The sequence below is a fragment of the Anas acuta genome, chromosome 1, assembly GCF_963932015.1.
Source record: "Anas acuta chromosome 1, bAnaAcu1.1, whole genome shotgun sequence".
In the NCBI taxonomy this organism is placed as follows: Eukaryota; Metazoa; Chordata; class Aves; order Anseriformes; family Anatidae; genus Anas; species Anas acuta.
In genome coordinates this window covers 53,503,957-53,524,900 of record NC_088979.1, presented here as the reverse complement: position 1 = coordinate 53,524,900, position 20,944 = coordinate 53,503,957, and the positions used below count along the sequence as shown (strand labels likewise).

At 35.4% G+C, this 20,944-nt stretch overlaps 1 protein-coding gene across 1 annotated transcript in view; it reads left to right on the top strand.

Moving 5' to 3' along the window:
- Positions 1-17,394, top strand: part of UGGT2 (UDP-glucose glycoprotein glucosyltransferase 2) — an 85,789-nt gene extending 68,395 nt beyond the window's left edge. The window contains exons 30-39 of the mRNA XM_068677187.1: positions 5,488-5,572; positions 7,099-7,181; positions 8,058-8,156; positions 10,029-10,113; positions 10,455-10,637; positions 11,880-12,040; positions 12,335-12,449; positions 14,134-14,250; positions 15,910-16,054; positions 16,552-17,394. Coding sequence (XP_068533288.1) covers positions 5,488-5,572; positions 7,099-7,181; positions 8,058-8,156; positions 10,029-10,113; positions 10,455-10,637; positions 11,880-12,040; positions 12,335-12,449; positions 14,134-14,250; positions 15,910-16,054; positions 16,552-16,574 — 1,096 coding nt within the window. The 3' untranslated portion in view covers positions 16,575-17,394. The remainder of the gene's footprint in view (positions 1-5,487; positions 5,573-7,098; positions 7,182-8,057; positions 8,157-10,028; positions 10,114-10,454; positions 10,638-11,879; positions 12,041-12,334; positions 12,450-14,133; positions 14,251-15,909; positions 16,055-16,551) is intronic.
- Positions 17,395-20,944: the final 3,550 nt, after the last annotated feature.

The following is a 20,944-nucleotide window of genomic DNA, read 5'->3' as shown; positions in this document are numbered from 1 at the left end:
AAGCTGCTCAACCAGATTTGATTTATCTGTGACATTTTATCCATGCTTCTAGTCCAATACTGTTTTTAATCTTCCAATACTTCTGAGTAGAGGTGTCTGTTGAATGATTGTAGTTTAATTTCAGGCTACTTATTCTGCGATGGTGTTTTTCTGCTTTCTGCTTCTTGCATTTCTGAAAAGACTGTTGAGATATTTTGTCTTAAGCATTGATCTTTTTCAATATAAATTTAGTATTAGTTGCTTTCTTATTTTGTTCAGTAAGTTCTCCACTCTGATAAGGCATCTCTTCTCTTTACATTGAGCTAGGCTGTAATTTAAAATTCAAAATTGCTTTTGTTTCCATAATTGAAAGACAAGATAGAACAGAAGCATTAAATATTCACCAGTGTATAGTTTTCAAAGTATTGTTTAAAGGCATGTTTTATTAAGAAAAAGGAACTAATCCACTCTACAGCTTTGTGTGGGATATACCTGACATAAAAAAAAAGTATTTCTCTGTAATAAATGTGGATAGATATGTTCATAGTATTATAGGCCTTTCTCTCTTTTTTCTTTATGTTTTTCTAATTTCTGAGCTGAAAATTCTGAGTACAGTTCTTCCTCATGCAGAGGCTCTCCATATATCTCAGTCATCCTTGTTGCTCTTATTTGTGTCTTCTCTAGTTCTGGTCTGTCCTTTTGAGTTGGTTGGCCGTAATTAAAGACAGACTTGTGGTATAATGGCATTGGTAAATGTTTATTGCTTCGTTTTCTATTAAGTACTAATGCCTGATCTCCATTTAGTGCCTTGCTAGGCACTAAACTGGTATTCTATGAAATCTAGTCTCCAAGATCTCTTTCCTGAGAATTAATAGCTAATTTAAAGCTTCTTATAGCTTAATTATCATTAGGTTTCTTTTTTCTTGTGCAGCAATATCCATTAAATTCTATTAGTACATCAGTACTGCTACTTTCATTAAATTTCATTTGCCTTTGTATCATTCTCTCGCTGTCAGAAGACTTTCCTGCATTTCTTCAATGTTTTAGATTTGCATAAGGCCAAAATTCTATTTTAAGCTATAGTAGATGTTATAGAAAAATACACAGTTATAGAAAGAAACATGCTTTGGCAATCTGGATTGCCTGTGCCCTGCCATGTTGCTTTTCCAGACGATGCTGGGGTATTTGAAGTCCACCATGAGAACCAGTCTGTGATCACAAGTCGCCTTCCAGCTTTGTCAAGACTTCATCTAATTCCTCTTCCTGATCAGGCAATTTTTACAGACACCCACCACAATGTCACTTTAACCTCTGTGATCCTTACATAAACTCTGAATAGATTTACTGCTTCTTCCACAGCAAAGCTCTGTGCATTCAACCCATTACTTTGTGCCAGGTGCAAACTATCTTTTTTGACTTCTCAGCATAAGAAGCCTTTGAATTACTCACATCATGTGAGCTTCTCTGCCATTTTTGTGATCCTAATGAGATCATAGCTTCACAACTACAAAACTTGTAATTTATTCTGTTTATATCCCATCTTGTATGCATTCCCAGGCAGGCCGCCAGCCATGCTGCTTTCTCAGGAGAAGCGGGAGAGCCTTCCCTTAAGCACTTCCTCATTGCTGACATACTTCTAGTTGTTCTTAGTCTTTGGTCAGCATTCCCTGACAAACCTGCTCTAAAGCCATCCTTTACTGTGGCCAAATTATGTATCAGGTAGATCCTACCTCTCCTCAGCAGTCCTTTTTCAATGAAGAAGGTTCAATAGCCATAGATACCAAAGCCATCCCTGTAACACCAACTGTTTAGCTAGGTAGTTTCCCTGCATGTTGTATGTCACAGGATAGATCTGTAGTATATGAGGGCTTCCTCTTGAAGCTTTGGATCCAGTCCATTGTAGAGAAACATCATAGTTTTATTTTACCTTCAGTTCTTGCCTTTTTTTTTTCCTCTCTCCCTGTAATTATGTGGACTAATATAGGTCAATTTTCTCATAAAATATTTATTATTACTTGGAAGTCAGGAACACAGTTCCATATGATGTTTAGTCAACAACTGGTATTAGAAAATGAGAAAAACGATGACCATGCTCGCTGTTTTGAGTATTTCGTTAATGCATCAGTTCCAGTGTCACAGGGAGGCATGTTAACAGGATATTAAGTTCCTTCTACTTGTTTGCAACTTTCAATTTATTTTGTTTAAGAAATGGCTTACAATCTGTTGAAAAGGCAGAAAAGCTCAGTATTTATCCTAAGAAGGTCACTTAATCTCCACCAACTGTAGCTATATAAGATGCCAAATTTAATATTCAATTTTTAAAGTATATAAACTGATTTATGAAAGGTATTGTAAAAAGATGTAGTGAGCTGTAGTTGAATTAGAAAATGAAGCAAAGTGAAACAAAACCACTCTACTTTCTAGGTTGGTTCAAAGGAAACTTAAAACATCTGCAGTTTTTTAAGATATTGTTAAAGATTTTCTGTAAGAAGTAATAAAAATGAGCTTTACTGAGCCTGGCTAAGTTATGTATAATTAATACTTTATGACGAATCTAAAAAATAACATTTATTTAATGTAATTATTACAAGCCATAGACTTAGAATATAACAGCTAAAGTATGTTTGGGGGGTTGTACCGGCATCTCTGATCTGCTTTTAATGATATCAGTATTAATAGTATCAAACTGCTGTCAGAACTCATGAAACTATTTAATAACATGGAATTTTGCCAAGAGTTATTGCAGGATATTCTTTATTCTTGTACATTAATCAGAGCCACTCCTGTTAAACTGTATTTGACCTGTTCTTTTGAAGCCTGTACATTATAATAGGAGTTTTAGAGGAAATACAAGATTTTGAAGTCACAGCATGCTTAACTCAGTGCGTATTTTGCTTCTCTCGTAGTAACATCTAATATACACGCAAGTAATTTATTTTCCTCTGTGTAAACACACAGCTTTTGAAATTAGCTTGCTTTTTTTTTTTTCTGTCAAATATGACAAGGATCATTATGTAGAAGCAGTCATACTTGTAAATCGGTGTTATCAATAAATTACCTGAATGTTAGGAAAATTAAAATCAATATACTTGGTGACACTCTGAATGCTATTTGTTATTAGAGCTTGGATTCTGTGATGTCAGTAGGGAAACAGGTAGGTATTGCAAGATAATAGTTCATTATAAAGATAGATAGACAGAGCCTCCTGCTGAAAATTTCATATTTTAAAAAGGCAACTGGGTATAATTTATTATATTTTGATGGTATGCAGACTGCTTAACTGAGATTTGTATCTTTTGCAATTTGGACATAGAGTTGTTTGTTCATTCTGAGATTTGAAAGGGTCTCCATTGAAGTGTTTTTTTCTCCATAGGGAAAGTTATAATGTATTTGTGTTTAAAAGTATGTAGGTATTTTGAAACAGATTAAGGCTGTGACCTAAATAGTCTACTGGACATGTTTAGTTTTATTCAATAATTACGTAGAAGTGATTTAGTTATTGTTAAATATTTAGTAGTGCCATCAGTATGCAAGGCATTTTGGTAAGATTTAAAAACAAAGTTGTGCCTGCCTTCAGTGAGTTTATAAATTACCCTAACAGTGCCAACCGTGTTCATTAACTTTTGGACAAAGCACAAAGTCCTTACTGTATTTGTTAAAGGAGTTCATACATCGTCGTCCCAGTTCTTCCAAACCAGGGGTCACATTCAGTGCATTTTTCTTATGATCACTCATTTGAAATGTACATCGGTTACATTAGTAAAATGACAACATGCTGAGTATCATGCACAGATACAAGAGGAAAGATCCTCCATAAGATTCAGAACACTCAGTTAAAATTAGAGGAGAGTGTGATGGACTCTCAGTTTTCTGTCAGATAGAAACTTCCTCAAAAGAAGTGAACATTGATAATGTAAATGAGTGACTAGGAGTCAAAATGAGGAGAAGTACTCAGTCGAGAAAAGAAAACAGTGTTACACTAGAAAATATAAAAAATACGAATGGAGAAACAGATAAATTATAGCAAGACGAGCATTAAGTGTAATTAATGGTAACTCTCATTATTTCCAATACATTGTTCATACGGGGACAGAAACTCATCACAATGAGCCCAGTGCGGAGTAAAACAGTTTTGAGCTCAGAAAGGTGGAGTTGACAGTGGGGGATCCAGAGAAGAGATTTGAGGAGACAAAAGTGATGTTAAATTCATGGCCAAACCAAACAGTTTGAGAGTATTTTAAATACTTTGGAAAACTGTCTTCATCAGTGGAGCTGCAGAGATAGCAACAGAACTCATAACATGGAAATTTTGAGGTAAATGAGTGAATAAAAGAGAAAGTTTTGATTGTGGCAAAGCTAAGGGCAAAAGTAAGACCACTTAAAATCGTGACTGTGCTAGCTGCTGCCATTTCCGCTGTCAACAGAAAGAGTTTGGCTCTTGTTTTACTATTTTAGAGCTTTTTAATTGCACTACTTACGGTGGAGATCAATGCCCTTTTATATTGAGTGCTGTGATAAGAAGACAGTTCTTGACTGACTGTTCATATATGCAATATTTTAAAAGTGTGAAAGTAAAACTGAATTGGTGGAAAGGTCAAGATAATTCTGAACATTGTTTTCTGCAAAAATTTCTATGAAACTTAGTGATCATGGGTTTTAGGGAAGTGTATTAAATAGAAAATATGGATAAATATATAAAATCCTGTCACTTTTAGGTAAGTAAAATGAAACAGATTGAAGAAAAAAAAAAGGAGGGGGTAGCAGATCACTTTCTTAAACCAAGGTTTTGTATGTGTAGCTGTAGCAAGGGGAAACCATATAATGGCATTAAAAGAAAGAAAGGAATGAAGGAAAAATATATGGAGACATAAGAGGTATAAAATTTGAGCATTATGCTATTACACTGCAACACAGAGAGACAGCAACACTTCTCATACTTCTTACTGAGCGGATGAGTGGTTTAGAGATGCCTGAATAGCTTTAAATTGATGTTTGGGGGCAAAATGTTCATGTGGTGCATTGCTTAAAGCCCTGTCTGTTACCAAAACCAACCATTTTTACCAGCCTTACTCGTTCAGCGCTGCGATGAAGCTTTCACCAGACCTTTTAAAGTAGATTTATTTTAAAAGTACATTTAGTGCCATCACAAAGCAATTTTCAAGATTTTTTCCATATTTGAGAAATGAAATGTAGTTTAATATTTTAATACAATATGTATCTGTATAATGCATAATAATATATTCAGCTCTAGATTGCTGCATTTTTTCATTGGTTAATAAAATTTCCTGTAAAAATTCAAATTAAAAAGTGAGGATTAAAACTGAGGGCAATGACTAGGTATGAATAAAGCTCAGGAAGTGTCTGAAGTTAGGATGTAATTAGGTGCAAGTGAAGAAATTTTGTTTCTATAAATACAAGCAATCCTAAACCTTATCCTCTAATTAAACACAAGTGATAATGCATGTTTTAATGAGTTAGTACATTTGCACATTTTTTTTCCCCTCACAGCCATGAAGGAACAGATTCTGTAGCTGACCTGGCTGATGTTATTGTGGTATTAAACAACTTCAGAAGCAAAATTATCAAAGTTCAAGTATGTAAAGAGATATTTTGTCTGCACTATTTCTTTATATATGAGTAAAGCTCACATGTCTTAGGCTATATTTAAATGGCACAAATATGCTGGAACATATAATTTAGACTTTGTAAATTTAAATAAGAGAAGGGTACGTAAATTAATCTGGTTAATTTGATAGAGTCAGGTTGTACTAGTTGTGTGGGAGATTGTTAAATAGCTATTAAAACAGTACATCTGTGTACATAACATACATAGGATTTAATTTATCTACTTTAAGGTGTCTAAGACTGGTCTGTAGTCTGAATTAGGTGCTTTAAACTCCTTCTCTGCTTAATAGAATGAGAAAGACAGTCCAGAGGACTGACTTCTCATCGCAGCTTAAGACGATTTAAAACAAGAGATGATCACCTCTTGAGGCATCCGGTTCTGCCCTGGGACTGGGGATGGACGTAAAGTCCCTTTGAAGTCCAGATTCCAAAATGGAAGCTAAAATTAGGCATGATGAATTCTGCCCTAAGTTGTCAAATCTGTGTAAATGAAATTACTTTAAATATATATCAAAAATAAAGAAACAGAAGTTACATTATGTAAATAATATTTTGTTTATGTGTACTTGGTATGTCCTATCCTAATATCAGACACTGAGAAGCCTAGAGAACTATATAACCATAAATAGAAAGAAGTATTTTAAAATCATTTATTTCCTGAGTATCTTCCCCAGTTCTTTAATAGTAATTTTCCAGAACCTTAAGAAAACAAGTAACATTCTGGAGTGTGAGGAGACTGCCTTTAAACCACAGAGAAGGGGTAAAGGGTGCCAGCTTGCTTTAAATAGGAAAAATATTTTATATGAAAAGTGGTGCATTTCAGAACCACTTCAGTGATATCTAGGATATGGCTTCAGCACCATTAGTTAAAAGGACACTTAGTGTGAAGAGAAGTCTGCAAGTGTTAATTTGACAGTGTAAACATGAGAAACTGCTGTGGTTGTAACAATATATTCAAACACCTAGTTTTGGAAGGTATTTGGATTTCAGAAATACTTATTTTTTAATCAAGGAAATTAAGGTCGGCAAGCAAAATGAGTTTGGCACCTTATTTAGTATCTGAGTAAGACAACAGAAATGGCTTAAGTTTTACAGGAGAGTGTTTCAGACACGGATTTGTCACCTTCCCCTCGTGAAGGGATTATGAGAATCAGGTTTCCCTTCAATACAAGCTGCACCACCCTGCTACTCTTCTCCTGTCCACTAATGTCTGTATCACAAAATCACACCTTTATCTTCTGTCCGGGAGGAAAATGAGCTATGATACTTTGCTTCTTGTTACAATATGTTCTGTACATAGTTTAAAGGTATGAAATGACATTTTTTACAGTCCAGTTTAACACAGTTCAGTAACTATTTTGCTGAAATATGAATTGGTAAGGTGTTAGTCAGGCTCACCAGTGAGTCCACCATTGTTTGATAGCATAATTGAAGTAGAAATTATTATCAACTAACTTCCCAAATAACATAAATTCATTTATCGTACGTGACTAGGTACAGAAAAAGCCTGATAAAGTGAATGAAGATCTCCTTACTGATGGAATAACAGAAAAAGGAAATTTGGAATCAGTTACAAGGTAATAAATAAATTGTTTATATTTTAACTCTGCCAGGACGTGTTTATTATTCCTCATACTGTAAGCGTTCCTTAGTTGTTAGTGATACAAACATGTGAAAAGACCTGATGTCTCCCCAAGGGATTTATAATATAAATAAAAGAGGGAAAGAGACAAGTTATGATGTCTTGTTCATCTCATTATTTTCTTTTTAATCCTTTCTTTCCATTTCTAGTTCCTGCTCATTTTCTCCGTCAATGTTATTATTGTTTTGCAGTGGCAGGGAATCAATCTCAATATGTGTAATGTGTTACTCATCAGTATCAAACTGAACATCAAAAAACAGGCTATGATTCTATTTCTCTGCTGCTAGACAAAATTTATGAAAGCCCATGAAGTCTGTTTAAATATGTCAATGAAATACCTCTTGAAGTTTGACTTTTGTAAATAATTGTAATAAACTTTTCTTCAGACCCTCACTCAATAAAGTTCTTAGTTGATCTTCCCATTGACTCAAAGTTATAGCTCAGGAGCATGAGCTCGAGTCCTGCAGTTTGTCTGCCAGCTTCTTCCAACCTAGAAACTTGTCACATATCCTTCCTCTTTAGTATGGAAAAAAGTCACAAACACTGTTTGGGACTGGGACCTTTGTGTTTGACTGAAAAAAATTGAGACTGCTGTTGTGCCATCATTTGTCCTGAGTGAGCATGAGGTGTTCTTCCCAAAAGATTTTGGTATCATAGGGATGTGCAGAAGAAATAAAAACATAAGGGTATTCAGCTACTGTAGGATGAGTATGTCTTGTGTGTGTTTTCTGACTTGTGATTATTTACAATGTCAATGGTAATGTAGTAGTATTTTCTTTATGCTTATATAATAATTAAATTATTTTCTTAGTTTTTCAGAAGAAATTCCACCAGAAGAGAAGGAAAAGAAAAGTGATATTCTTAATATATTTTCAGTTGCTTCAGGCCATTTATACGAACGTTTTTTAAGGTAAGTATAGGTTCAAAAAATTTAAGCAGCATAAAGAAGCTGACAAGGTGGTATGTTTTAGCCTAGCAGGCAGCTCAGCACCACACAGCCACTCGCTCACACTCTCACCAGTGAGATGGGGGAGAGAGTCATAAAGGTAAAAGTGTGAGAACTGCTGGGTTGAAATAAAGACAGTTTAATAGGTAGAGCAAAAACTGCACATCCAAGCAAAGTGAAACAAGGAATCCATTCATTACTTCCAATCAGCCTGCAGGTGGTCAGCTACTTCCAGGAAAGCAATGCTCATCATGAATAACAACAGTTACTTTGGAAGGTGAACACTTTAACTCCAAATGTCCCCCCCTCTTCTCCTTTGTCCCAGATTTATTGATGAGCGTGACACCACACGGTATGGGATATATCTTCAGCCAGCCTGGGCCAGCTGTCCTGGCTGTGTCCCCTCCCAGCTCCTGGTGCACCCCCAGCCTCCTCGCTGGCAGGGCAGCATTAGAGGCTATAAAGTCCTTGGCTCTGTGCAAGCACTGCTCTGCAACAGCTAAAACATCAGTGTGCTATCACCACTCTTTTCATCAAAAATTCAAAACACAGCACTCTACCAGCTACTGTGAAGAAAATTAACTGCATCCCAGCTAGTATCAGGACATAAGGCATAAAGAAGGACCAACTTCATCTCTGAGAGCAAAGTATAGATGTTTAAAAATATTGCTGTTCTTTGAAGAAAAAAAAATGTTCTCCGTGCCTTTCATGAGTGCATGTGCTAGGTGCAAACAAAAAGGATGAAGTTCAGCCTCTCTTTTTGAAGACATAGCAGCAGTGACTTATTAGAAGCTGTATCTATTCACGTTAAGTCCAAACTATGGATTCTTCTGTGTGCACATGTGACTTCTATTTAATATCTCAGTGGACATGGATTATTCAATAAGCAACGATTGCTTTGAATGAATTCTTAGTTTGGCTTAATCTGTTTACCACTATTTCTCTGTTACTTTTCTTATTTCCATGAGTCATGCTTGTTTACAGATGTCAGATCTAGTGATTTTCATTTCCTCAACGGCAATTGCACAATTCTGTCATGCATATCTTTTTGGAAAGTAGTATTTTGTATGTATTAACTGTTATTTCTTAGTAGTCAGACAGAGTTTGAATGTCTGCATTTCTTTCCTTCAGACTTCAACAGCCTTCATAAAAGGAAAGACTTGTTTACTGTAAAGGAGAGAAAATTAATTTTTAAATATTTTGCATGCTTCTTTAATGTACTGTAAGGTTTATTACTCCGTGATTTTTAAAGCAGACTTGACATCTTCACACGCTTCACAAGTTATTGCTTATCTGTCTGGTTTCACCAAACAAATGTGAATTGCAAAGAATGGAAACCAAAATAAGGATTTCACTTTTTTCACATACCTGAACTTTTTTTTTCTTCTTTTTAGAGTTATCAAGGGTTTTCTGAACAGGATCTTAGCTTGAACCATGCTTTCTCTTTCTCACTGATTTTCTTTTCAGCAACCAATTAAACTCAATATATTCTAAAATAAATAATCTCAGTAGCCTAGTTAACATTAGGGATTAATCGTTATTCTAATTCATTGTCAGGCTCCTCTTTCACGGTAAAACGTGTTAACAGATCCACTTTTGAAACTTTTTTCTAATACTGCTTGTTCAGGATGGATCAAATACGTCTATCTCAAAGTGGTCTCGAATGCGTGCTTTTTAAAGCTTTTTATAGATATATTATAGATAATAGATATAAATTTCCACTTAAGCAGGGTTAAGAAAAGTTACAATTAGAAAGCTTCAGCACCATTCGGGTGCAGTTGAAATGTAATGACCTGTGTGTATCGGTTTGCTCATTATAGACTTCTATTTCCACAGAATTATGATGCTTTCTGTTCTACGTCATACAAAAACACCAGTTAAATTTTGGTTTCTGAAAAACTATCTCTCCCCAACATTTAAGGTAGGAGAAACGTCTTTCTTTAAAATTTTAAATACTTAACAAAAATTGTTACAATTGAGAAAATATATAATTAAAATTTAAATTTGTGGTTGGAAATGACCTCAAGTGTAAGTTTCTTCTTTTCTGGAACCCCAAACCCAGTGATAGATTACAGTTCATTATCTTCTGATATCTGTGAGCCTGAAATAAATGCTTTTTATATTTGTAGAGCTGAGGATACTTCTAGAATTAAAGAAACATTTAAAAATAATAATTTATGTGATCAGTAAGGTCAACGGAGCTACAACTGTGTCAAGTCTGTGTGTGTCACATAAACTTAAAGTTTTTGGATCTTCTTCTAGGATGTTATTCCTCACATGGCGAAAAAGTACGGATTCAAGTACGAATTAGTACAGTATAAATGGCCTCGCTGGCTTTATCAGCAGACAGAAAAGCAACGAATTATCTGGGGCTACAAAATCCTTTTTCTGGATGTTCTTTTCCCTTTGGCTGTAGATAAAGTAATATTTGTTGATGCTGACCAGGTAAGAAAAAATAAAACTGTATAAATGTATGAGGAATTTGTTTTGGTTTAAATTGATCCAGTTTCATTCCCTGTGGCCATTCCGTCCAAACGTTGGTCTCATAGGACTGTTGCTGTTGCTGTACGAACAGAACCAGTAGTGTTGCAGAACATGAAACAAAACAAAGTCACTTGTCTTTAGTCATGTAGAAACTAAGAGTCTCATCAGAGTGAGTTGCTGAAAATTCCCTCTAATGTCCATGGAGAGACAAAGGCACCTGGAGAGATAGGTGTGATCTTAAAGGTGCATTTCATTAAGGGCATATTGGAATGATTCAATCCCTGGGCTGATTGTCTTCTCCACTGGCTGTGGAAGGGGTCTGAGGTGATTACTTCAGACTATTTGACCAACAGACTAATTTTTGAGATGAATTCTGTCTCTTTTGTTATTGAATTTGCATTTAGTCTTTCACTCAGAAATGAGTATTGTATAATTTAATGAAAGGTAACATGCTTCAATATCAGATAGGATATTGAAGAGTCTGTCACATGGTTATTAAAAATCTCAGAAAAAATATTATCTATTTTGATGCTTTTCCAAAGCTTGGGATAAATTAAATTCAGATGTAGCAATGCAGACTGCAGCTTTCTGCAATTTCATCTGTATAGTGTATTTTTATTGGTTTTCTGTCCTAACTACTGTAAGGATTTCTCTGCACTCTAAAGTAGGAGAAATTTTTTACCACTGATAAATTAGATTGGTGGGGTTTGATGAAAGAGTGGTCAATTAGTAAAGAAAGAACATTTGTAAAATGGACTTGTAACCTATTTTTAAAAGTACATTGCTGTGAGGTACAAAGATTTTCAAATGATGCCTTAATTTTTGAGTGTCCAAGCTAATGTAACAGATAAGAATAATTTTTTAGAAGGGAGATTCTCAATAGATTTTCAAAGTTATACTACTGTATTAAGGGAGTTTAATAGGGGGCAATCAGAACAGAGGCCCATAAATTAAAATTAATTTGTTTTATTTAATTTACTTTTTAAATGTGTTCCATAGTTGGCCACAGAATACACATAGATTTTTTCTTGAACTAGAATTAGGTGTATATAATTCCAATGGAATACTTTATTTACACTGTGTTGTTCTAGTGTCTCAGTTTTATTAAAAAAATAAACTTTGGTCAGTTTGCTGACATAACTACCTTCATATGCACACATTAAAAACACTATTAAGTAATAAAATGTTTTTATTCGTATTTAGATTGTGAGGAGTGACCTGAAAGAACTCAGAGATCTAGATCTAAAGGGAGCTCCTTATGGATACACGCCGTTCTGTGACAGCCGTAAGGAAATGGATGGGTACCGTTTCTGGAAATCAGGGTACTGGGCATCACATCTTGGGAAAAGGAAATACCATATTAGGTAGGAGAAATTCTACATATTTTTATGCAGTTTGCAGAAATGATTCATATCTAGGTCTTGGTAGTGAACAATGAAGTGTTCACAAGCAGTTGCCTTACAGTCATTCTCAGCAAGAGATGAATTTTTCTAAATTTAGATGATACATTAATTTCACCTTTTTTTTATTGTAACTTCAGCTATTAAAATGATATCATTTTAGCATCTGAATAGTTTTTGTTTCCTGTTACTTTTTAAATTAATGTTATCAAAACCAACATGAAACTGCAAGTTTGATTCATATTTTTATCTTTGTAGTGCCTTATATGTTGTGGATCTTAAGAAGTTCAGAAAGATTGCAGCAGGAGATAGGCTTCGGGGCCAGTACCAAGCTCTTAGTCAAGATCCAAACAGTCTGTCAAATCTAGATCAGGTATATTTAGGTTTAAGCAATTAAGTTTTTCTTTATCTTTCTCAGTATGCATGGAATAACTTTTTATCTCAATGCATGTTATATAATTCTGAAACTATTTGCCTTTTTTGCTGATGTAGAACATTTTTTGGTGTCCATATGAGCACAGTTCAGAAAACGTAACAAAGTGATCATTACTTTAAAAAATGGTTTGATATAAAGAAAGGAAGGAAAAAAATAGCAGAGGGAACAAGTGTATTGCACTGCTTGCCTTTATCTGTACTTGTTCTATGTACACTTGTGTGTTTTCTTAATTATAATCTTCTGTTCTGATAATGGTAATTACAGTCTTACCTAGCAGGTTTTTTAATTTTTATTTTCCCATTAATGTTAATTTAATTTACTTAATCTAAGTGCTAATGCAGTCTTGTGGTTGCTGAGTCACCCTGGGTTGACCAGGGTCTTCATTTATGTAACTCCACCAATTTTTAAGGCTAGGTGAGATAAGTGAGTGTGCAAATCACAAGCGTGTAAGTACATAGTAGTCTCTCTCCTTTCTACTCCATTTAACAATTTTTTAAATTTGCAACTTTAAGAGTTACTGTATTAACTTAGGAATCGTGATTTCATTTTAAAAGTCAGAGAGGCACAACAGAAAAACAACCTCTTTTCTCTTGAAATTGAGATAATGATAAAACATTTATTTGATCTTCCTAACATTCGTAGAATTGAAGTTTTTCAAAAAAGGAAACATTTAAATTAATGTTAAAATGTCTTGACACAGCATACTTCTATTTTAGTAGTTAGCTAGTGTAGTTTTTCCATGCTAATGACTATATTTGAATTAAATTACATGCTTTTTGTAACACAGCTGTATGTACTATTTTATTCTGTCACATTTAGCAATGTGTATTGGCAAATAAGACATGACTAATACTTACTTGAGTACTGACGTTTATTTTTTAACTGTTATGTAGGGGTTGTGCATGTGAAGGAGCTTATGAATGGATCTACCAATTACACTTATTATTTTTAACCATGGTCAGAGCACCCGTACTATAAGACTGCCTGGGATTCTTCTCTTTTGTAAATGCTATTGGCTACATTCAGCAAAATATTGGTTCATTGCTTTCATTTTGATGAGAGTATTTGAATGTTTAATAAAAGTGAAAAAAAATACAATTTTAAGTTAAGTAAGAAAGTTTAATCGCTTTTCCTTTTCATACTTAAGTTTCTGGAATCTGTCTTCCTAAAAGAAGGCTAACTTTAGAGTAGTGTCATAATCCTGGGTTATGTGCTTTTGAGCATTTTTTGAAAATCAGAGGAATGGAAATATGGTTAAGATGCTTTAATAACTACGCACAGTCTAATTCTGCTAGGAGTACTTAGTAGATGGCATGTGGTGGCCAAACTATAAGTGTCAGATAGCAGTATAAGTTATGTCAAACTAAGGAAAGACAGATGTCAGTACACAACAAAAATACTTGAAAAGTAAGAGGCGGACATTTTGAATGGAAATTTCAAAATGAAAATTTCAAAATGAAATTTTGAATCTATTAGAAAAAGAGTCAAATGAGCACATAGAAGGAGACATAAGAACAACTTGCAGAAGTGGTATCAGACAAAAGATATTCTGTGGAATCTCTGAGTAATTGTAGTTACCTCAAAACTCAATTCTAATTTATAATTCTACAAACTTTTACAGGATCTTCCCAATAATATGATTCATCAAGTAGCTATTAAGTCTCTCCCTCAAGAATGGCTTTGGTGTGAAACCTGGTGTGATGATGAATCCAAGAAAAAGGCTAAAACAATAGACTTGGTAAGTTGGTTTTGAGTTAAATTAGTTTTATAGGTTTAAAAAAAATATATTACAATTTTTGTGCCTTTTGATATATGCGTATGTGATATCACGGAGCTAGCCTTGCTGGAAGGTATTGGAACATGAGTTTCCTTTTGACAAATGCCTGAATACATACAACTTTCCTCCGTTCCTCCAAGAGCTATCCTGTATGCTCTGTACCAAATGAGCTTATGCTGAAGCTGAAAACTGAAAATTAAGTGCTGCCATCATAACTGGATAGGATCAGGTTTTTTTCACTCCTGTACATGCAATTGCCCTCCTTTTTTTTTTTTTTTTTTTTTTTTTCCCTCCATTTTCAGCCTGGTTAGTAGAATTATCATGAAGTACTGCTAATAGCCCTTTGAGTTTTGTGTGCTGCTTCCTCTGCTGAACCTGCTGTGCAGAGGAGTAATATTATTATGACTCTTTTTTTCTGTCCGTTTCACCACTATAAATGAAGATAGAGCATAGCTTAAAAAGAATAAAGCTGGAGAGACTTACCTGCATTTAGAAAGCAGAAAATATCTGTCTTTGGGAATTGAAACAGAGAGAGAAAAAAATCTGCTGTGGCATTATTACCACAACCCATTTCCCCCCTTCATTTCTTGAAAACCCCCACTCAGTGTGAGTGAAACTTCAGAGCCATAATTCTGAAGAAAAATAGACAATTGGAATCTGGTGCAAATATCCCGTATGTAAAGAGCTATGTGTCTTTACAGTTAAAATAAGCTTTTTTGTGTGTGTGGTAAACATGGCTACTGTCTATTCTAGAAAGTAAAAGATTGAAATTTAAATTACTAGACTATCTTTCAATCCCCAGTATCATGTCACTTTTTATTATGGTTTATAGTTATACTATTTTATGAAAGTAACCATTTTCTAGATAACACTAGAGGAAGCATCACAATCTTAATAGAAAGCATGATATCAGTTTTAATTTCAATGTGCTAATGTATACCTTGTATACTCCATGTAACTATGTCTAAATATTAGTAGTCTTCTGGTAGCTAAGTTTCTACTATCCATATGGTCAGGAACACACAGAAAAAAATGAATTATTTACAATAAAATGTTTTAAACTATTTAAAGAGGGGTTATTTACAATTTGTTTTTTAAATGATTTTCCAGGTAACTGACCTTGCACATTTTGTCCTTCAAAGAACTCATAAATGCTAACAAGATTATTGTTAGGTATGAGATAAGTGAGAGCAAAGAAATATGTTTGAGACTTCAAATATTTCTGTGGGCTGCTTTATATAAAATATCAGAATCTTAACCAGATATTTAAACTGAATCGTGATAAGAAAATATGGTAAACAGCAGTTCTCTGCAAAGTAGTAGGATTATTTTTTGCATAAATGACTTTTTATTATGCTTTACTATATTAATGTCAAGTTTCATTATTTGCTGCAAAGTAGTTTTCGTCTGAAGTTAAACTTATTTTTCACTTTGAAGTGAAAGTTTTTCACTTATGAAACATTCAGATTATTGTACTAATCAACGTATGAATACATAGCAATAATGTGCGTTCTGCTGTATATTGTCAGTGACACTGAGGAGCTGATCACTTAGAATTCCTTGGAGAGGTGCTGTTTTCACATTGGCTTTCTTTACATCTAATATGTTTCAAACTTTCAGTGTAACAATCCCCAAACCAAAGAACCAAAACTAAAGGCTGCTGCCCGGATTGTTCCTGAATGGGTTGAATATGACACTGAAATACGGAAGTTAATAGAGCAAATTGAAAAAGAGAAGAAAAAGCAAACATCCTTCGTTCAAAAAGGTAACTTACATGCATATTCATCTGGTAATTCTTTAAAATAATCTATCTGAAATGAAGGGTGGGATCAAAAGGCACATACATTGTGTTGTTGTAGTTTTCCCTTCAAGAAATTTTGCACTTGGAGTGAGAGTCACCCCACCTATGCTCCCCTCCTTTCAGATTTTACGCATCCTCTCCATGAATTTCCATGACGCTGTCTCCTTGTCCAGTACGTTTCTCCATCTTCAGACTGTAGCTTACAGGTTTCCCTGCCAGTATCAGTCTCCAGTCTTGAGTCGGAGAACAAATGCCCTTTTTTAGTATAAAGGATTCTTAGTAGTTTTTATTCTTTGTGAAAGCTTATGGTCAGCTTTTAGCAAGGCTCTAAAAATGAAGTGCATGTTGTTGAGTTGACTCTCTTAGCAGTAAATAGACAATAAAGAGCTTTCTCCATGTTTTACAAAACCAGTGATTAAGTTTCTATGTAATGGTGATATGATTTTTTTCCTTGGTTACAGGTTTGAAGCATGATGAACTTTAATATCACCTGTAAAAATCAATGGTGACAGTGCAATAGTCTTCTGCTAAAGACTGACTGGAAGTTATGAAAGCTGCATTGGCACTATTGTTAACATTCTTCAATGTGAAGTGAAATATTTTATAACTTATGTTGTTATTTAAAAATGTTAAATGAAATGTAACGAACAGAAGAGACAAATCAACAGGTACTTGCTTTTATTTAAACAAGTGTAGTGTAGCTTTCCTTGTTTCTTTGTTTTTCTTTTACTTCTCTAAAAGACAGTTTGCCCGGAGAATTTTACACTATAAACTATGATGTATTCAACTCCTCAAAGATTTACCTTGTCAGCAGCTGGGGGGAGCAGTATTAAATATGTATATGAAAACTGTTTTGTGCGTATTACATGCATTGAGTAAATGTATTTAAATATAAAGAATTTTGGTTATATATCCATACTTTTGTCCTTGAAGAAATGCTGCGGTCACAAGAAAAATTATCTTTGTAGCAAAGACATGATACAAAAAATAGCCCGAACAATTTAGACTGCAGAAATCTAAATCAACTTTGAAGCTTACTGAAGCAAGGAATATAATTATTCATTTTTTATACAGGATTGCTGCACTTTTACTACTAACTTGAAATAAACCATTTTTGATTCTTAAGCTCCTTTTGGTCACTTAAGTAGTATGCCATAGGATTCCATTATGTGTTTTTTGGTTAAGATAACTTTTCCAACCAGCCTGCATTGAATCAGAAGGTCAGTACCTGAAAGATGTTTCCACTCAGTTTTATCATTATTTTGTTCAGAAATTAAAATAATAAAATACTTGATTAATTTTGACTGTCGGTGTCTACTGTAATTTCATAAATACGTACTCACAAAAACTGTTGCTCTAATGGGCTACTGATATTCTGATCTACAGAAACTGCAGTGAAAAATTCTTGCAATGCACATTTGAAAATAGAAATTTTGTTTCTTAACCTAGTACCTTCAGTACCTGCTCTGTTGCTTAGCTTGTGCTGGTGTTCAAAATAGACTGGATGAGACCACAAATTCTTATAAGAAGAGCTTAATAAAGTATTTCAATCTAAACGCTTGTAATTATAAAAGATAATGTACTTTGCACTAAGTGGGTAAATCAATCATCAGTTGCACATTTCCATACCAGCGAATAAGTGAATGAATAGAAAGAATAATGAAGCATATTTTGCATGCAGTCAGCGTTCTCAGGTGTAGCTTATTTGAAAGCACTTCCTCTAAGAGCAGGTATTTATAATCATGCTTTGCTGACATTTTTAAAGTCTTAGTGATATGAGACATGCAAATTTTTTACAGGCTTTTATTTCTTACATTGTATTACCTTTATGCATTTTGAAATAACAGTTTTAACGTATCATATGCGGATCTTAAAAGGTCTGTTGTGGGCATTTGCTTTGTATGAAGTATTCAATTAAATATTTCCTGTACAATCCAATAGTAATAATCCATTAATACTAATTGCAGTTCTTTTTAGTTATCCAATTTCACTGCAATATTTGTTTTGTTACACTTGTTCTCATAACAAGCACCATAATACTTCAGAATACCAGGCAGCATGTTGAACGTGTTGGAACATCGTAGAACACAATTGAGTAAGTTGGTATTTTTAGAGCATTCATGGACTGCTATATGACTTAATTATGCAGAGCTACTATAAACTCAGTGTGTAACAAGGAAACAATGGATACTCCATATATTAAGGGAAAAAATTAGTCACCTGCTTCCCTTTTTTAGCTTATCCTGACATCCTGATACTTCAGTCTGCATCACCATTTCACACTGATGTGAACATCAGCTCGGAAGCTGGAGTTCCTTTCCTTTAAGGAGCCTTGGTTCTCTTTCATTATGATCATCTGTGTGGGCAATTTCTGTTATGCAGTGCATTGGATAATTTATGCACTGATTTCTTGCTCGTTACACCTGTATCATCCTGTTCTTTTTAAAATCGGTTTACTTCTGTATGTTTTTTAAAAAGAAATAGCTCTTTAAATACAATTTTCTTAAGATTACTTAAATGTTTAGAATATAATTTCTCAGAAATGTAATTTGCTGAAGATATTTTGAAGATTTAAAAGTTCTCTTGCCATTTTCTTTGATGTTGTCTTTGTTTGTAAAAAAATGTTTAACAGATTTTTTTTTTCCCAGCACGTTATAATATTTTCAGAAAAAGCTGTTTTCTGAAATAAGCTGTTTATAAAACAGAGAGGCCCAGCAACTACATGAACTACTTTTTGAAAGTCTCTTTAAAGCAGCATTTTGAATCGTTAGCATATTGTTATATTTTTAATACTAAAACAGTGGATTGTAAATGTTGTACAAAATATTAAAGGTAGCACTGGAGAAAAAAAAAAAAAAGAAAAAAAAAAAACAATTGTTTTCTCTTCCCCTATTTTGCATTATACAGTGAACATTAAATGCCTGGTTAATACATCCACTTTCAAACCTGTGTGCTCTGCACTATGAAAGGGAAGAAAACGCATCCTCTGTTACAGGTGTATTACCAAAACCTGGTTCAAATCAGTGAATAAGCGTAGTAATATCGACTGATGGTGAGCCATTGAAATGAAGAGCTTGTTCAATTTATATTCATATTACTATTCTGGTGTCTTTTCTAGGTCTTATTCTTCTTAATGTCAACTGGTATGTTTAAGAGAAAATGAACTGACCAGGCAGCAGTGCAGCATTGTTGAAAGGACAGAGCCTTAGGACTGAAAATATTTGTCAATAATCTTTCTTTTTACCTTTTTCCTAAATCAAGCACTTGCATTCACATCAAGACTTTATCTTTCCAAGCTCAATAGATGAACTCTATGGTAGTCTACCCAGACTTCAGCAAGGCCTTTGACATGGACTCCTGTCGTATTCTCCTGCTGGCAGCCCATGGCTCGGACAGGTACACTCTCTGCTGGGTTAAAAACTGGCTGCATGGCTGGGCCCAGAGAGTGGCAGTGAGTGGAGTGAAATCCAGCAGGCAACTGGTCGCCAGTGGTGTTCCCCAGAGGTCGGTGTTGGGGCCCATCCTCTTTAATATCTTTCTTTATTGATGACTGGGATGAGGGAATTGAGCGCACCCTCAGTACGTTTGCAGATGACACCAAGTTGGTGAAAGTGTCAGTCTGACGGAGAGTAGGAAGGCCCTGCAGGGGGACCTGGACAGGATGGGTCAATGGGCAGAGGCCACTGGGATGAGGTTCAACATGGATAAGTGTGGCCACTTTGGCCACAACAACCCCATGCAGCACTACAGGCTTGGGCAGAGTGGCTGGAAAGCTGTGCAGAGGAAAAGGATCTGTGGGTGCTGACTGATGCTCACCTGAACATGAGCCGGCAGTGTGCCCAGGTGGCCAAGGCGGCCAACGGCACCCTGGCTTGTGTCAGGAATAGTGCAGCCAGCAGGACCAGGGAGGTGATCGTCCCCCTGTGCTCTGCTTTGGTGAGGCCGCACCTCGAGTGCTGTGTTCAGCTTTGGGCCCCTCTCTACCAGAAGGACACTGAGGCCCTAGAGTGTGTCCAGAGAAGGGCTACGGAGCTGGTGAAGGGCCTGGAGCACAAGGCCTGTGAGGAGCGGCTGAGAGAGCTGGGGGTGTTTGGTCTGGAGAAGAGGAGGCTCAGGGGAGACCTCATTGCTCTCTGCAGCTACCTGAAAGGAAGCTGTGGGGAGCTGGGGGTCAGCCTCTTCTCACAAATAGTGATACGACCAGAGGAGGGGCCTCGAGTTGCACCAGGGGGGGTTCAGGCTGGCAACGAGGAGACATTTCTGCTCAGAAAGAGCAGGCAGGCACTGGGACGGGTTGCCCAGGGAGGTGGTGGAGTCACCGTCCCTGGGGGTGCTCAAGGAGAGGTTGGACGTGGTGCTTGGGGACATGGTTAGTGGGTGACACTGGTGGTAGGGGATGTTTGGACCAGGTGATCTCAGAGGTCTCTTCTAACCTCTATGATTCTATAATTCTTCTTTCTCTTAATACTTTGTTGCTATGTTTTGTTCTTTATTCAAAACCTGACTTTAAGTATACACAGGAAAAGTTGAGCCAAACTGTTGAAACATTTCCTGACAGGGTAAGAATATCTAATTTTGTTTTATCGGATCAAATTCTTAATCGGTTTAGCCCAGCGTCAAGTCTCTAACACATTAACACCCTGCCCTGAAAACGCCTCATGCCATGTGCAAGCTGATCTGATTCCCAGCACAGTTTGCTAATCCTGAAAAGGTTAGGCCTGGGATGCCATCTAGAATGCATTGTTTTATTTCTAGTGTCTCTGTTTTAGGATTTACATTTACAGTGACATATTGCCTCCTTTGTCACCATGAGACTACTCCTTGAAGCCCATGCTGGAGGCTGGTTTTGGCTCC